Below are 15,136 nucleotides of genomic sequence, written 5' to 3'. Positions count from 1 at the left end.
ACTATGAGCATTTTCCACATCATAAAATATTTATGGCTATCAATAATTTATTCAACTAACTCTGTTATTTCTGCACATTTGGGTTGGTTCTTACTTTTCTTATAAACATCCTTGCGCATACAGCATTAAATTCATCTGAATACTTTCTTCAGAATCAATCTGTAGGTGTGGAATTAATGAGTCAATGGATAAAAACAATTTTAAGATTTCTGCAGCATTTTCCTACTGACATTTATTTCTAAAGTACCTTAACATCATCCTCTAAATTGTTATCCCACAGGTCCCCTAAAGTTTAAGTAATTTATTAAGACTCTTTCATTTGATTGTTTCTTCTTTTTCTAGGTCATAAAGTTTATTACTGAGACTAAGTTAGACTAAGAGTTTTCATTTGAATTATTCATCTTCTACATGAAAAAGGTACCAGAAACACTTCACTCTCAAACTAAGCATTCTCATCTCAAAGCAGTTAACAAATTTTCATACAAATAAAATAAACTTGACTCAGTTACTAGCATCCTACAAAGACAATATAAAAAGTAGAAACATTTATATTGGGTCAAATGTACTATAAGATAATATCCCAAAACTTTAGACTTTTAACATCCATTATGACCAACAGACCAGGCAATCATTCCAACAACTTCAAACACCCCGCGTCACTTACCAGTTGTATAGCTATCATGAGAACTGTTTTAAGAGAAAACGTCCTGTCACATAAGTCAAACAAGTCTTCCAAACTAGGTCCCAGCAGTTCCAGCACCATAGCGTTATATTTACCACAAGGGCCAAAATAGTAAACTTGAGGTATACCATCTGGGGGAAAAAATAGTCATTTAATAATTTCATCATCTTAAAAAATAAGGTTTTCTTCACAGAAAATCCATAAATAATTTTTTTTTTTTAATTTTATAGTTTCAAGAACACCAGACGCACAAAGTTTTCCCTCCCTACACCTCCTCCTTATTGTTCACACTGCAGGCTGGTGACGTCTTGATAGCTGCTCAGTAGACTCTATTATGAACGGTCACTTCATTGCTGCTCTCCACTGCGACGTCTGTGGTGACCACGGACAAGAACTAGGCATGTTAGCCTTATATTTCCAGGACGTGGAGAAATGCTTAGCACACGGGAAGATTCCATTTTATGGAACAAGGAGTCACTGCTGTCTCTAATAACCCTGTGGTAGGCATACTACAAGATGACCCAAGAGTCCCATCTTCTGGTGTATATACCCTGTATAATACCCTCCTTTTGAATGTGGACAAGATTTCTGGGATTTCATGCATTCAGCTAGCTATAAGTTATATGGTGGAAATGATAAAATCAAGGCTCCAATCTGTTGACATAAGTTAATCACAAGGAAGAGTATCCTGGTGAGCCTGCCCTATTTAGGTGAGTCCTTTAAAGAACATCTGTAAGTCAGAGATCCTGGAAATGGCAGAGAAGCTCTCCTGTTGGTGTTAAGCAATGCCCCATGCTGGAGAGAAAGCCACATACAGGTAGAAGCCTCTACAAACTGAAGACCCCAGTCCTATCGCTCTGGGGAACTGAATTTTGGCAAGAACCTCTGGGCTTGGAAGAGGTTGCTGAGCCTCATATGAGACTGTGATCCAACCTTACACCTTGATTTCAGCACGATGAGACTCTCAACAGAGAACCCAGTTAAGCCAGGCCTAGACTCCTGACCTGGGAAATTGTAAGATTATACAGAGTCTCATTTTAAGCCACAAAGCTGGCAATAATTCATTATGCCACCATTGTTAATGATCCCTTTAGTCAAGGGTAAACCCTCCTCATTTTTCCTTTAAAGACCCTGTCTAGGTTTGACACTTAACCCTGCATTTATTGGTCATGAAGAAATGAACTTCTTCGACCAGAAATGTCTGAGGTTTACTTCCAAATAATTTTTTTCAGTAATTTTAAAAGGAAGAAAAATCTAAAATATAATAAAGACTCTTCCCATTCTTTCTTATGAATAATTATTTTGGAAACATATATCATTCTTCTCATTTACCCTATCACTTTGAATATAAATTATTGCAAAAACAGAAACAAGGACAAGTAGGTTCTTACTCTACTATTATCTAATATTCACCAGCTGTGTGGCTAGCTTGACATCCAATCTCTCAAATGGGCTTCAGTTTGGTTATCTATATTAGTAGCTTGGGTAAAACCATTGTTTCTCAACAGTGAATATGACTGAGGCAGCGGAACATCTGGAGGTGGGAAGGAAAGATGGTATAATCACTATCATGCCAAGTTCGAATCATGTAATTTGGTCTCCACCCTAGAAACAAAAATGTTGATATACCCTCACATATAAACTTCAATACTCCCTGCAAACACGCGCGCACACACACCCATCACACATGCCTGTCCTATTTCTCTTGCCACCAGGAATCATTATCTTAGTATGAGCCATTTCTACCATGGGCATTGTTATCACGTATTTATCATATCTACCCCTCACATGTGTAAAAGCAGAGAAAAGGTTCTGAAACAGATAATGAGAGATTCATTAAGTTTATTCCTACTCTGAAATCCTGCTTTTACTATGCTGTATACATTAAGAGCCTGGAGCCGTAATTAAGATATAGCAACAGCTTTTAACGACTAAGCTTTCAAAATTCTTTCTATCATGCTTTTTTCCCTCTGAGCCACTTAAAGTTGTTAAATTTATATGTCCTCAACTTAATCTCCAATAACTTATTTCTACTCTATAGCTTGTTACTTCTGAGGTAGGGTGCGAGGAAACCAGATCATCAAGGCTTATTAGAACTATAAATAGAACATAAAAATAAATAGGTTTTGAAGATCTTCAATGAAAAGACTATCAAAGGGATGCTCTACTCCCTTCTGAGATACCATCTACAGTCTCCCCTAGTTAAAGTTGGGAATAAAGTTACTGAGAAATGATCTCTAAACAAGATAACAATATGTTTTGGTTTATTAAATGACTGGAGTTTTCTTCCAAATGTTTTCAAAAGTTTCCAAAATTGGAAAACCACTTAAGGAGTTTTGTAGTCTTAATTCATTCACCAAATCAGCAAATACTTACTGAACATCGACTACATCCTTACGGGACTGGGTTGGGCATTATGAATACAAAAGTGAGCAAGCCACTGTAAGGATGTGTTAACATGCAAAAATCCACCAGTGTAATTAACCATAATAACAGAATACATGTGAAAAACCATAAGATCATCTTAATAGATGCAAAGAAAAGCATCTGAAATGAACTCAGAACAAATTTGGAATAGAGGTTCCTAAATTTGACGAATGGCATCTATGAAAAGCCAAAGATTAAAAAAGAAAAAAGCTACCAGCTAACAACATAGTTAATGACAAAAGACTGAATGCTTTCTGGATTTCCATTTATGACTGGACAAGGATATCCACTTTTGCCTCTTCCAATTCAACAAGGCAATGAAGCAAGAAAAAGAAAAAGCTTTCTCAAGAATGAATGAACAGACCCTATCACTTCAACAAAACTGACAACTATTTACTACTAATAATAAAGTTCAAGATTTCAAGCAATAAGTTGAATTTTATAAAATTTCTATCTTCCACGATGACCTTAATTTAAAAAAAAATTTTTTTTCCATGATGAAATTGTGGTGAAGTAACTATTAAGATTTAATTTGGGGTAATGAGATATATCAATATTTGAAATATGTGCATAACTCAGTGAAACAGTATTTTCCAAAAACACAATGCAGGTAGTTACAAAAATCACGCATGGGTAAACAATCCATTCAAAGTACAATGGGACAAGTTTTCTGATATGACTTCTAACTCTGCACTGCAACTCACATTAAGAAACTACCACCTGGGTGGCGCCTGTGGCTCAGTGAGTAGGGCGCCAGCCCCATATGCCGAGGGTGGCGGGTTCAAACCCAGCCCCGGCCAAACTGCAACAAAAAAATAGCCGGGCGTTGTGGCGGGCGCCTGTAGTCCCAGCTGCTCAGCAAGCTGAGGCAAGAGAATTGCGTAAGCCCAAGAGTTAAAGGTTGCTGTGAGCCGTGTGACATCACGGCACTCTACCGGAGGGCGGTACAGTGAGACTCTGTCTCTACATAAAAAAAAAACAAAAAAGAAACTACCACCTATCAAGTTCTGGTACAGTATCAAAAGAATATTCATAACTTACAAGTCAATAACTTTGTCAACGAGTCCTTAAACAGGCACAGGACTAGAAAAGATAGGGGGAAAAAAAGAAAGCTACCAGAGACGACTGGAAACACAGCTGATTTCTATATTTCACTTTTATACTATGGGGACTCTTCCCAATTTTTATGAAGAATATATGCCACTTTTGCAATCAGGAAAAAAAATGCACATTTTAAAAATTTTTCTGGGATTGCAAAGAAAAACTTGAATTGGAAAAATATTTAAATCAAACTATAATTTTATTTCCCAAGACAATTCTAGACAGCTTTTTATCACTGAGCAAAGAATTAGATTGTTAAGAGTTAGGAACAGTTGCAACTAACTAACAGAGGTCGGGACAGGAAATACTCTAAGCATAACACCAAAACAAAACCACCACACCAACATCAATATGGTGGGCAAGACAAGGTAGAGATTTTTTTTGGAAGCAGGAGAGATAAGGGAAAAAAGAGCAAGAGAAGAGAGGTTCAGAAAGAAGGCAAGAAGGAAGAATAATGGAGAAGTTATGACACTAGTTATGTCTATTAATCAAATATTTGGCTACTGAATTTTGTAAGTACAATTCAACGCATGGGCAAAAATCAAGCCTTTGCATGTATTTGTTCTTATACCTTCCTTCATATTTCAACCATGAACTCACACTGCACCTACTGCCAATGGTTCTATAATTATTTTTAGTTGAGACTACTATAAAAAGTATTCATTGTGAATACATGAGTGTTAGTTCTAACAACGTCCAATATCCCTCATTGTCAAGCATGCTTATTAGCATCCCTATCTTCAAGAGAAGTCTATTTTTCCAAGAAAAGCTCAAGAATGAGTAAGAATATAAAATTCACATATTTGAAAATAAGTCTTAACCTTATTCTCCCCAAAATTCACATTACTAAATACTTTATCTTATATTTCAGTATTCCATTTAAGTGACAAAACACCTTAAACAAAACATAATTCATAGGAAGTCTTAACACTATTAAAGTCCCACCTGGCACTTCCTGTCAGGTCCTAAAGTACTTCCGTTTTTACAGGTGGGCATTAGTTAAGCAGTTCATTGAAAGAAATATTATCATGATCCATTTCACAATCCCTTTTCAGGTCCAGAACTGTTCACATAAAATGTTAAATAGGAATAATTAGAGCCAAAGTATCAGCATACTTATTAGGAAATTTAAGCTTCACAGTTCTGGTTATTAAGAAAACCTAAAATGTGGCTCAGCACCTATAGCTCAGTGGTTAGGGCACTGGCCACACACACCAGGGTTGACAGGTTCGAACCCAGCTGGGGCCTGCTAAACAACAATGACAACTACAACAAAAAAACTGCTGGGTGCTGTGGCAGGAGCCTCTAGTCCCAGCTACTTGGGAAGCTAAAGCAAGAGAATCACTTAAACCCAAGAGTTGGAGGCTGCTGTGAGCTGTGACACCACAGCACTCTACCGAGAATGACAAGAGGAGACTCTGTCTCAAAAAACAAACCTAAAATGAGATTAGAAATACTAAGCAAAGAATTATCACACAGGCTGTACTCATTTTCAGAGAAGTTTTATGTTAAGACATTCTTAACTTCAGCACAAATGCTTATACTCCTAGGCCAACAGTTTTCAACATGTGGTGTGAAGACACCTGGAGACAGAGATGGTCCATGAGACCCTTTCAAAGGGTCAGCAATATTAAAATTATCTTATGGAACATGAACACATTATTTGTCTTTTTCATTCTCAAGCTCAAACAACTGAACAGTCTCGTTTTCCACAGATTACAGGACATATGCTATCACAACTGATTGAATACACATGAAGATAGGGGAATCTACCTATTTTCTATTAAGTCAGACATTAGAGTTGCGAAATACCTAACATAATGCTACTTTTCTCACTTTTTTTTATTGTGAAAAGTACACAACAAAATTGTTTTTTATTTTAAAATGCTTGAATTATTTTTATTTGTATTATTTTTAAATCAATTAATATAGGAACTTTGTATATTTCTCCTTTAATTTCTAATATGGCAAATATCATAGCTGTAACTCACAACAGCAAAAGGTCTAGATCCTCAAAATGTTCAAGAGTATAAAATAAATCTATGACCTAAAACTTTGAGAACTTCTGACTGAGTTGAATAGTAAGCACCGACGTGAACATGATGGACTTGGTAACGGTTCCTCCGTTAAGAGATCATAATATCTGCCTTTATTAGTAAAATTCTACCAATTAACCCTGAAGAAAAGCAGTTAAATAAAAGGAATCAAGTCACCCCACTAGAAATAGGGAACTGGGGCGGCACCTGTGGCTCACTGGGTAGGGCGCGGACCCCATATACAGAGGGTGGCAGGTTCAAACCTGGCCCTGGCCAAACTGCAACAAAAAAATAGCCAGGTGTTGTGGCGGGCACCTGTAGTCTCAGCTGCTCGGGAGGCTGAGGCAAGAGAATTGCCTAAGCCCAGGAGTTGGAGGTTGCTGTGAACTGTGAGTGACGCCATGGCACTCTACCAAGGGTGCTTGAAACTCTGTCTCTACGAAAAAAAAAACAATAGAGAAAGGGAACTGTCCTTTCTATAATTTGATTTATACATTTAGAAGTTTCTAAAGTACAAAGAACATTAAAAAGTAACAACACCTACAAACAAGTAAAAGTTTAAATGTTACAAAAACTAAAAGATTTTATTATTCTCTTTGAGCCTAAATAATTGAGCAAAAATGGACGAGATCATTCTTTTTTTTTTTTTTTTTTTTATTGTTGGGGATTCATTGAGGGTACAATAAGCCAGGTTACCCTGATTGCAATTGTTAGGTAAAGTCCCTCTTACAATCATGTCTTGCCCCCATAAAGTGTGACACACACCAAGGCCCCACCCACCTCCCTCCTTCCCTCTTTCTGTTCCCCCCCATAATCATAATTGTCATTAATTGTCCTCATATCAAAATTGAGTACATAGGATTCATGCTTCTCCATTCTTGTGATGCTTTACTAAGAATAATGTCTTCCACGTCCATCCAGGTTAATACGAAGGATATAAAGTCTCCATTTTTTTTTAATGGCTGAATAGTATTCCATGGTATACATATACCACAGCTTGTTAATCCATTCCTGGGTTGGTGGGCATTTAGGCTGTTTCCACATTTTGGCGATTGTAAATTGAGCTGCAATAAACAGTCTAGTACAAGTGTCCTTATGATAAAAGGATTTCTTTCCTTCTGGGTAGATGCCCAGTAATGGGATTGCAGGATCAAATGGGAGGTCCAGCTTGAGTGCTTTGAGGTTTCTCCATACTTCCTTCCAGAAAGGTTGTACTAGTTTGCAGTCCCACCAGCAGCGTAAAAGTGTTCCCTTCTCTCCACATCCACGCCAGCATCTGCAGTTTTGAGATTTTGTGATGTGGGCCATTCTCACTGGGGTTAGATGATATCTCAGGGTTGTTTTGATTTGCATTTCTCTAATATATAGAGATGAGGAACATTTTTTCATGTGTTTGTTAGCCATTCGTCTGTCGTCTTTAGAGAAAGTTCTATTCATGTCTCTTGCCCATTGATATATGGGATTGTTGGCTTTTTTCATGTGGATTAATTTGAGTTCTCTATAGATCCTAGTTATCAAGCTTTTGTCTGATTGAAAATATGCAAATATCCTTTCCCATTGTGTAGGTTGTCTCTTTGCTTTGGTTATTGTCTCCTTAGCTGTACAGAAGCTTTTCAGTTTAATGAAGTCCCATTTGTTTATTTTTGTTGTTGTTGCAATTGCCATGGCAGTCTTCTTCATGAAGTCTTTCCCCAGGCCAATATCTTCCAGTGTTTTTCCTATGCTTTCTTGGAGGATTTTTATTGTTTCATGCCTTAAATTTAAGTCCTTTATCCATCTTGAATCAATTTTTGTGAGTGGGGAAAGGTGTGGGTCCAGTTTCAGTCTTTTACACGTAGACATCCAGTTCTCCCAACACCATTTATTGAATAGGGAGTCTTTCCCCCAAGGTATGTTCTTGTTTGGTTTATCAAAGATTAGGTGGTTGTAAGATGTTAGCTTCATTTCTTGGTTTTCAATTCGATTCCAAGTGTCTATGTCTCTGTTTTTGTGCCAGTACCATGCTGTCTTGAGCACTATGGCTTTGAAGTACAGACTAAAATCTGGTATGCTGATGCCCCCAGCTTTATTTTTGTTACAGAGAACTGCCTTAGCTATACGGGGTTTTTTCCGGTTCCATACAAAACGCAGAATCATTTTTTCGACGAGATCATTCTTACCCCTACTCACTAAGGTACAAGCTTACAAACCATTTCTTCTTCCAATGTCCTACATTACACTGAAAGCAAAACGAATATGAAATTATCATTTAATTTTTCATGGACTTTTATTTTACTATTACATGGGGAATTACAAAAATAATGCAGTACTTAAGAAAATTAAGTCTCTTATTTGCCATTTAGTAATACTCTATTCAAAGGTACAATTAAGTTTTTAAGATTCTTATTTGATTAATTAATTATTAAAAATTCTACATTTACTACACAACAAACAATTGTCCAAACACCTGTACCATACAGGCCAAACAGAAACTACTATTTCTCAAATGTACACACTGTCCATAAACTACAATGTTAACAGAAAAACTTGGTATACTTCCATATATTTTGAAAGTAGTATTAATGTCCATATACATTAACATATAAATTAATGTTTAGCAAAACAAAACTTACAGAAATTCCCATACAGAGAACTCTAAAAAAAATTATAAGCATTATATACTTTTTAAGACGCCTTCTAAAATCAACAAAGACAGAAAAAGGAATTCCGTTGGTTGTCTGGGCTGAGACTAAGTCTACACTAATGAGTAACATCATCCATATGGTACTATTCATTGTTTTTGTTAATGCCAAAATACAAAAGAGGATAATTGTCTTATCACAACAAACAAGTAAGTGAGGCGATGGACGTGTTAATCAGGTCAATATAAGCATTTCACGTTGTGTATCAATCAAATTGGTACACTGAACCCCATAAATGCATCAACGTACACAGCTATGATTTAATATAAAGAAAAATAAAAAAATAAAAACACAAAATACAGTAATATTCTAATTAGCTTATTTACTTCATTTCCATGCTATTTATAATAATATTTCCTTTCAGTTTTATCAAACAGAAACAGAGAGAGAGCAGAATTTTTTATGTTTCTTAAAATGTGTCTGATAAACTTGATCTGGTAACTGTGTATAAATTTTAAGATATTACTGGATGCTCTATATCCTCAACTGCATAAAATGTATACTACTACCTACAATCCTTTAAAAGTAAACAGTATGATAAAATTTCTCTACGTTATGAAATCACCAACATTCATTTAACTAGCACACAGAACTAGTCTCAAAAAGAATGTGAAAAAGGAGGTGTCTATAAACTAGAGCAAAACATGGAAACACACAAATCCTGACTTTTTAATAAGGTACAAATCAAGAAGACAGAGACGATCAGTATAAAGAAGAAAAAGGAAGCTTTCCTAACACCTTGAAGAAGGCAATACTACAAAGACTTACAATTTCAGTAACAGCCACTATGCTACCATAAAATTATTGTTTATAACTATACAGTTCAAGGAGCCTTAAAAAGTCAAGCCATTCACTTAAGAAACAATGATTTAATATATGCATATCCTCAAACAGATTTTTAATATGGTTTCTACAGAGATTTGCAAATAGTAATTTATGACAGAGAAAAAGATTATTTACTTATTTTGATAAGTAATAATTTATGACAGGTTATTTTATTTCCTACGATAAAGACATGAACTAATAAAGAAATTATAAGAAATAAATTAATTACAAATTTCTCCCAATGTAGCCCACTTCAATTTTCTGATGTCAAAAAAAAAAAAAAAAAGGTTTTTCTTTTTTTGAGACAAAGTTGTGTTCTGTTGCCTGGGCCACAGTGCAGTGAAACAATCCTACTTCACTGCAACTTTAACTCCCACCGGCAATGTATAAGGGTTCCAACTTCTCCACAACTACACTAACACCTGTTTTCTGTTTTTTATTTTGTTTGAAGTGTCTCGTTGTGATTTTGAGTTACATGTCCCTAATAACAAGTGATGCTGAGCAATTTTTCATGTTTTTATTGAACATTTATGGATCTTTGGAGAAATATGTGTTCAAGTCTTTTGCTCACTTTTGAATTGGATTGTTTCTATTTTAGCTGTTAAGTTTTAGGAGTTCTTTATATATTCTGAATATTAATTAAATATATCTATCTTGTTAAAACGAATCCTAACAGAATTGCTATCTAAACGAAATTTATACCATAGGAAAGTTACAGGTTAAATGATATTGAATGGCTCATTTATTATTAAGAGCAGACTGAAAATATAATCTTTTCAGGTATAAATACCAAAATCAAATTGTTTCAAAGTCGTCAGTCTCCCCATAACAATTAAAGATCACACTGGTGGTCAAAAAAAATTTTTCAATTCACGATTGCTTAAACACAAAAAGTACCCCAAATTTACACAATTTGTACAAAATAAAATCCTGTTTTCCCAAAGACAATTTTACTAGTATATTAAAGATAGAGCTGTTGTTTTTAATCTCTTCAGCATCCAAGCCACCTTATATATCTCAAACCCTGAATAGGCAAGCAATGCTCCCCATTCTTAGTCTCTGAGGTTCAGGTGGCTCCTGGGATGACTACCTGATCTAACTTTAGACAATCAATTTCACAGTGATTAAATCAAGAAAAAGCATGAGCCCCAAAATAAGACAGTGAGATCAGTCCTAGAACATTTTCTGGAATTTTTAAGAAAGAGTTCTTTTCATAATTGCTAATCCTACATAATTGGTGGCCAGGTCCACCATCTCTTAAGAAGGCACACCAGGGACTAAAGCTTACGCATCACAGAGGCTCAGGATGCTGATGACAGAATCTGAACCTCTGGATACAGCAATGTCTTTTACATCAGGGTATTTCCTTGAACTTCCAGTATATGAGTTAGTAAATTCCTTTTGTCCCACCTTAACTTCTTACTTGCTAGTCCTAACTAATATGTATGGTTTCACATACAATTAGTTTTATACCCATAGCTTTAAATCTCAGTTGTCAGTAAAAATTTTGATAACCCCCTGAGCCTCTGTATCAGACATACATATGCATTATAAGAAGTCCATAATGATAAACATCAGTACAAAATTACAAACTTATTGTCCCCACAGTGGTTACTCATTTGCAAAGTATGATCTTAAAAAACTACAGAATCAGTATCAGTATTAATAAATAGCTCTACAAGTTAGAATGTAAACAAACTTATACAAAGTACATGAAGATATCCCATTTTTATTAAATCTGAAGAAACAAAATGCTCTTACCCCATATGTATATATATACACACTTACTGTACTATGGAAGAAACTGTACAAGTAAAATCACTACTTAGTGGAATACAAGTATACAGAAACGTAAAGGTGTAAGAAGCTTTAACATAAAGGAAATGTGACATACTAGACAAATTTTCCATTAATTATCTCCAGTGGCACAAAATAGCTATTTGCACTTAAATTTAGGGTTTGTGTAAAAATATAGCCACATTACTGCCTTGAGTGACTTGTAACAAATTACTACTAGTTTGGTGGCTTAAAACAACAGAAACTGATTCATTCACAGTTCTGGAAGCCAGGTCTAAAATCAGTTTCACTGGGCCAAATCAACGTATTGGCAGCAGCACTCTCCCTTGAGAGCTTATGGAGAAGAACCCTAGAGTGTCTTCCAGGCTCTTACAGTTGCGAGCATTCCTTTGCTTCTGGCTGCATCACTCCAATCTCTGCTTCATGGTCACATTGCCCACTTCTTTTCTGTGTCTGTAAAACGGCTCCTGCCTCTCTCCTTTTTTAAAAAGATAGTAGAGAGAAGTATCTCTCCTTCTCAAAATCCTTAACTTAATCATACCTGTAAGGTCGTTGCCATTCAGCAACACTTGCAGGTTCTAGGGATTATGATGCAGATATCTTTGGGGGGCTATTTTTTAGCCTACCATAATATCATAATATTGTCATAAAGGCTAACATATGGAAGTTACATGCATTTCATATTCTCAAATTGAATTATTTTCACAATGTTGTCTATTCATACCAACATAAAAATTCCAAATCTGTCATATTTTTTTAAAAAGGGATCACTAAGCAGGGCACAGTGGCTTATGCACTCTGGGAGGCCAAAGTAGAAAGAGCGCTTGAGTTCAAGAGTTTGAGACCAGCCTAAGCAAGAACGAGACCCCATCTCAACTAAAAATAGACAAATTAGCTGGGTGTTATAATGAACAAATTAGCTGGGAGGATAGTTTGAAACCAGGAGTTCAAGGCTGCTGTGAACTAGACTAACCCATGGCACTCTAACCCAGGTAACAGAGTGAGACTCTGCCTCACAAAAAAAAAAAAAAAAAGAGAGAGAGAATCATTTAGACTATGGTAAGAAAATATCTAGTAAACATAGCCTTATGAAGTGACTTTTCTTAAACAAACTTAAAATACCATTCCTTAAAACAGTTATTTTCATGACAACCTATTTTATTGCAAATTTTAAAATTACTATAAAACTTTACCTCCAGATCCTAACTGCTTGTAGAATCTGTATTCCAAATGTAGCTGTGGTGCTCTGGATTTCATAGGCTCCTAATTTAAAAAAAGAAAAGAAAAAAAAGATAAATATGTAAGTTATTAAAAGATCACTAGGCCCCAATTGCAACTGTTACATATTTTGGGGTCAACACTTACATTGTGCCATCTTTTCCTTAGATTAGATTCATATAGAAATCAACTTTTTGTTCACTATAAAGTAAAACCATAAATGTACATAAAGTTAAGTAGCAATTAGATCAAACAAGGGGAAAATCTCTGATGTCTGACTCCCTGACCCTGAAGAACACTATGCTTTGAACATTCATGACTAGGGAAATAGTGACCCTTATACGTTTCTCCTGTTCCCAGAATTCACCCTGGAATGTACATTTCTCACATAACAATTGTAAGTCAAAGGGAAGTCACAGAAAAGCAAGGAAGAACAAAGATGATAATATGAAAATTGTGATAGTAACAACACTGTCTTTGTAAATGTTTTTAACTGAGGTACAACGTACACACAAAACACAAGGTTCTTACGTGTTAGATCCACAAGCTTTGTTAACTCCACTACCCCTACAACCGCCACACGGAACAATCTGTTGATTAATCCATTTCCATTACCACTTCCTCAGAGGTAATCCCCTTTTCACTCTTATTACCTTTTGATTACTTATGCCTGTTGTTGGATTTCATCTAATCAGTATAGGCTTTATTTGTGTCTGATTTTACACCTATCAACCAACATGTTTTTGAAATACACACACACATACACACAAAGACAACATGCACAGAAGCAACACAGATTTTAGACGTTAGAAATAATACTGTAAGTAGGAACACATCTATAGGAAACAGGAAAAGTCTTAACATAGGGTAACAAAGGAAATTTAAGAACCAAAAGGAAAATATAACAAGGTAATAGAAAACTTCAAAAGGAACCAACAGAACTTGAAAAATAAAAATACGGTAACTAAATTAAAAACTCAGTTTGCCAGCAGATTAACACACCAGAAGAGAGCATTTAGGAACTGGAAGGCAGACAGAAAAACCACACAGAAAGCCTAACGCAGTGGCTCACACCTATAATCCCACCTATCCAGGTAGCTGAACAAAAAGGATCAGTTTGAGTCTGGGAGTTGGCTGAAGGGAGCTATGATCGTGTCACTACACTCCACCCTAGGTAACGGAAAGGTAGCCCATCTCAAATAAATAAATAAAAGCCCAAATGAATGAATCGCCGAGCTAAAATTTTAAAAAAGGAAAACCACACAGAATGCATGGTGAAGGAATTAAAAATAGAAAACATAGAAGAAAAGATAAAGAGACCTGGAAAGTACATTAAGACGGTTTAGCACGTACTAATAATAGTGTCAAGAGGAAAGGAAAGAGAAAAATAAGCAGAAGCAACAAGTGAAGAAATAACTGCTGTAAATATTCAAGAAATGAAGAGGAATGTGAATCCTAAGAAGGATAACTAAAAAGACATTTAGTATCTCAAGAATGGAAGAAAAAGTATCCAATGTACTCAGCCCTACATGAAAGCTATGACCCAGTTATAACCCAAGAATAGAGGGAAGGGGAAGAGGGAGGGGAGGGAGGGGGAGGGGGGTGGAGGGAGGGTGATGGGTGGGATTACACCTGCGGTGCATCTTACAAGGGCACATGTGAAGCTTAGTAAATGTAGAATGTAAATGTCTTAACACAATGACTAGGAAAATGCCAGGAAGGCTATGTTAACCAGTGTGATGAAAATGTGTCAAACGGTTTATAAAACCAGTGTATGGTGCCCCATGATCGCATTAATGTACACAGCTATGATTTAATAAAAAAATTAAAAAATTAAAAAAAAAGAAATTTATACCAAGATACATCATAAGGAAACTATGATCATCAATGAAGTCTTCAGATAAGCAACTGTTAATCCCACCAGAAAATTTATAATCATGATTAGTTTAAGAGGAAAAAATGAGCTTAGTTTGTGACAGATACTGTGCTATACTTAAGAGCACAATGAAACTAAATGACACGGGGTTTGAATCTTGAATCCATGCCTTACCAGTTGTGTGACTTTTAGCAAGTTACTTAACCTTTCCATATTTTCAGTTTCCTTATCTGTAAAACAGGGTTAAAACTTTACCTTTCTCATAATATACATACCGTACTTAAAACACATGCTCTGTGCTACGTTACCTATAATTCTTCAGTTAACGCTCTAAAAGTACATAACCCTAAGATGTAACAAAAATATGAAAAATTAAACATATAACTTATTCAGTCACGAATACCCTATAGGTAAAAATAAAAACCAGATCTGACTCAGCTGTTTGAGGCTTATTCCAGTATCTTACTAGATGTAAAATTTTATCATAACAACA

The 15,136-nt window shown here is 35.6% G+C and overlaps 1 protein-coding gene across 8 annotated transcripts in view; it reads right to left on the bottom strand.

Moving 5' to 3' along the window:
• The window catches only part of CSNK1G3 (casein kinase 1 gamma 3), a 110,036-nt gene that overhangs the window by 46,908 nt on the left and 47,992 nt on the right, over positions 1-15,136 (bottom strand). For all 8 annotated transcript variants that reach the window (XM_053566698.1, XM_053566701.1, XM_053566703.1 and 5 more), the window contains exons 4-5: positions 12,743-12,812; positions 665-813 (exon numbers count right to left, since the gene is read on the bottom strand). In XM_053566698.1, the coding sequence (XP_053422673.1) occupies positions 665-813; positions 12,743-12,812 (219 nt within the window). The remainder of the gene's footprint in view (positions 1-664; positions 814-12,742; positions 12,813-15,136) is intronic.

Source organism: Nycticebus coucang, chromosome 17 (genome assembly GCF_027406575.1).
Source record: "Nycticebus coucang isolate mNycCou1 chromosome 17, mNycCou1.pri, whole genome shotgun sequence".
Lineage (NCBI taxonomy): Eukaryota > Metazoa > Chordata > Mammalia > Primates > Lorisidae > Nycticebus > Nycticebus coucang.
The sequence above is the reverse complement of the archived record's forward strand: the minus strand, read 5'-3'. Positions and strand labels throughout refer to the sequence as shown.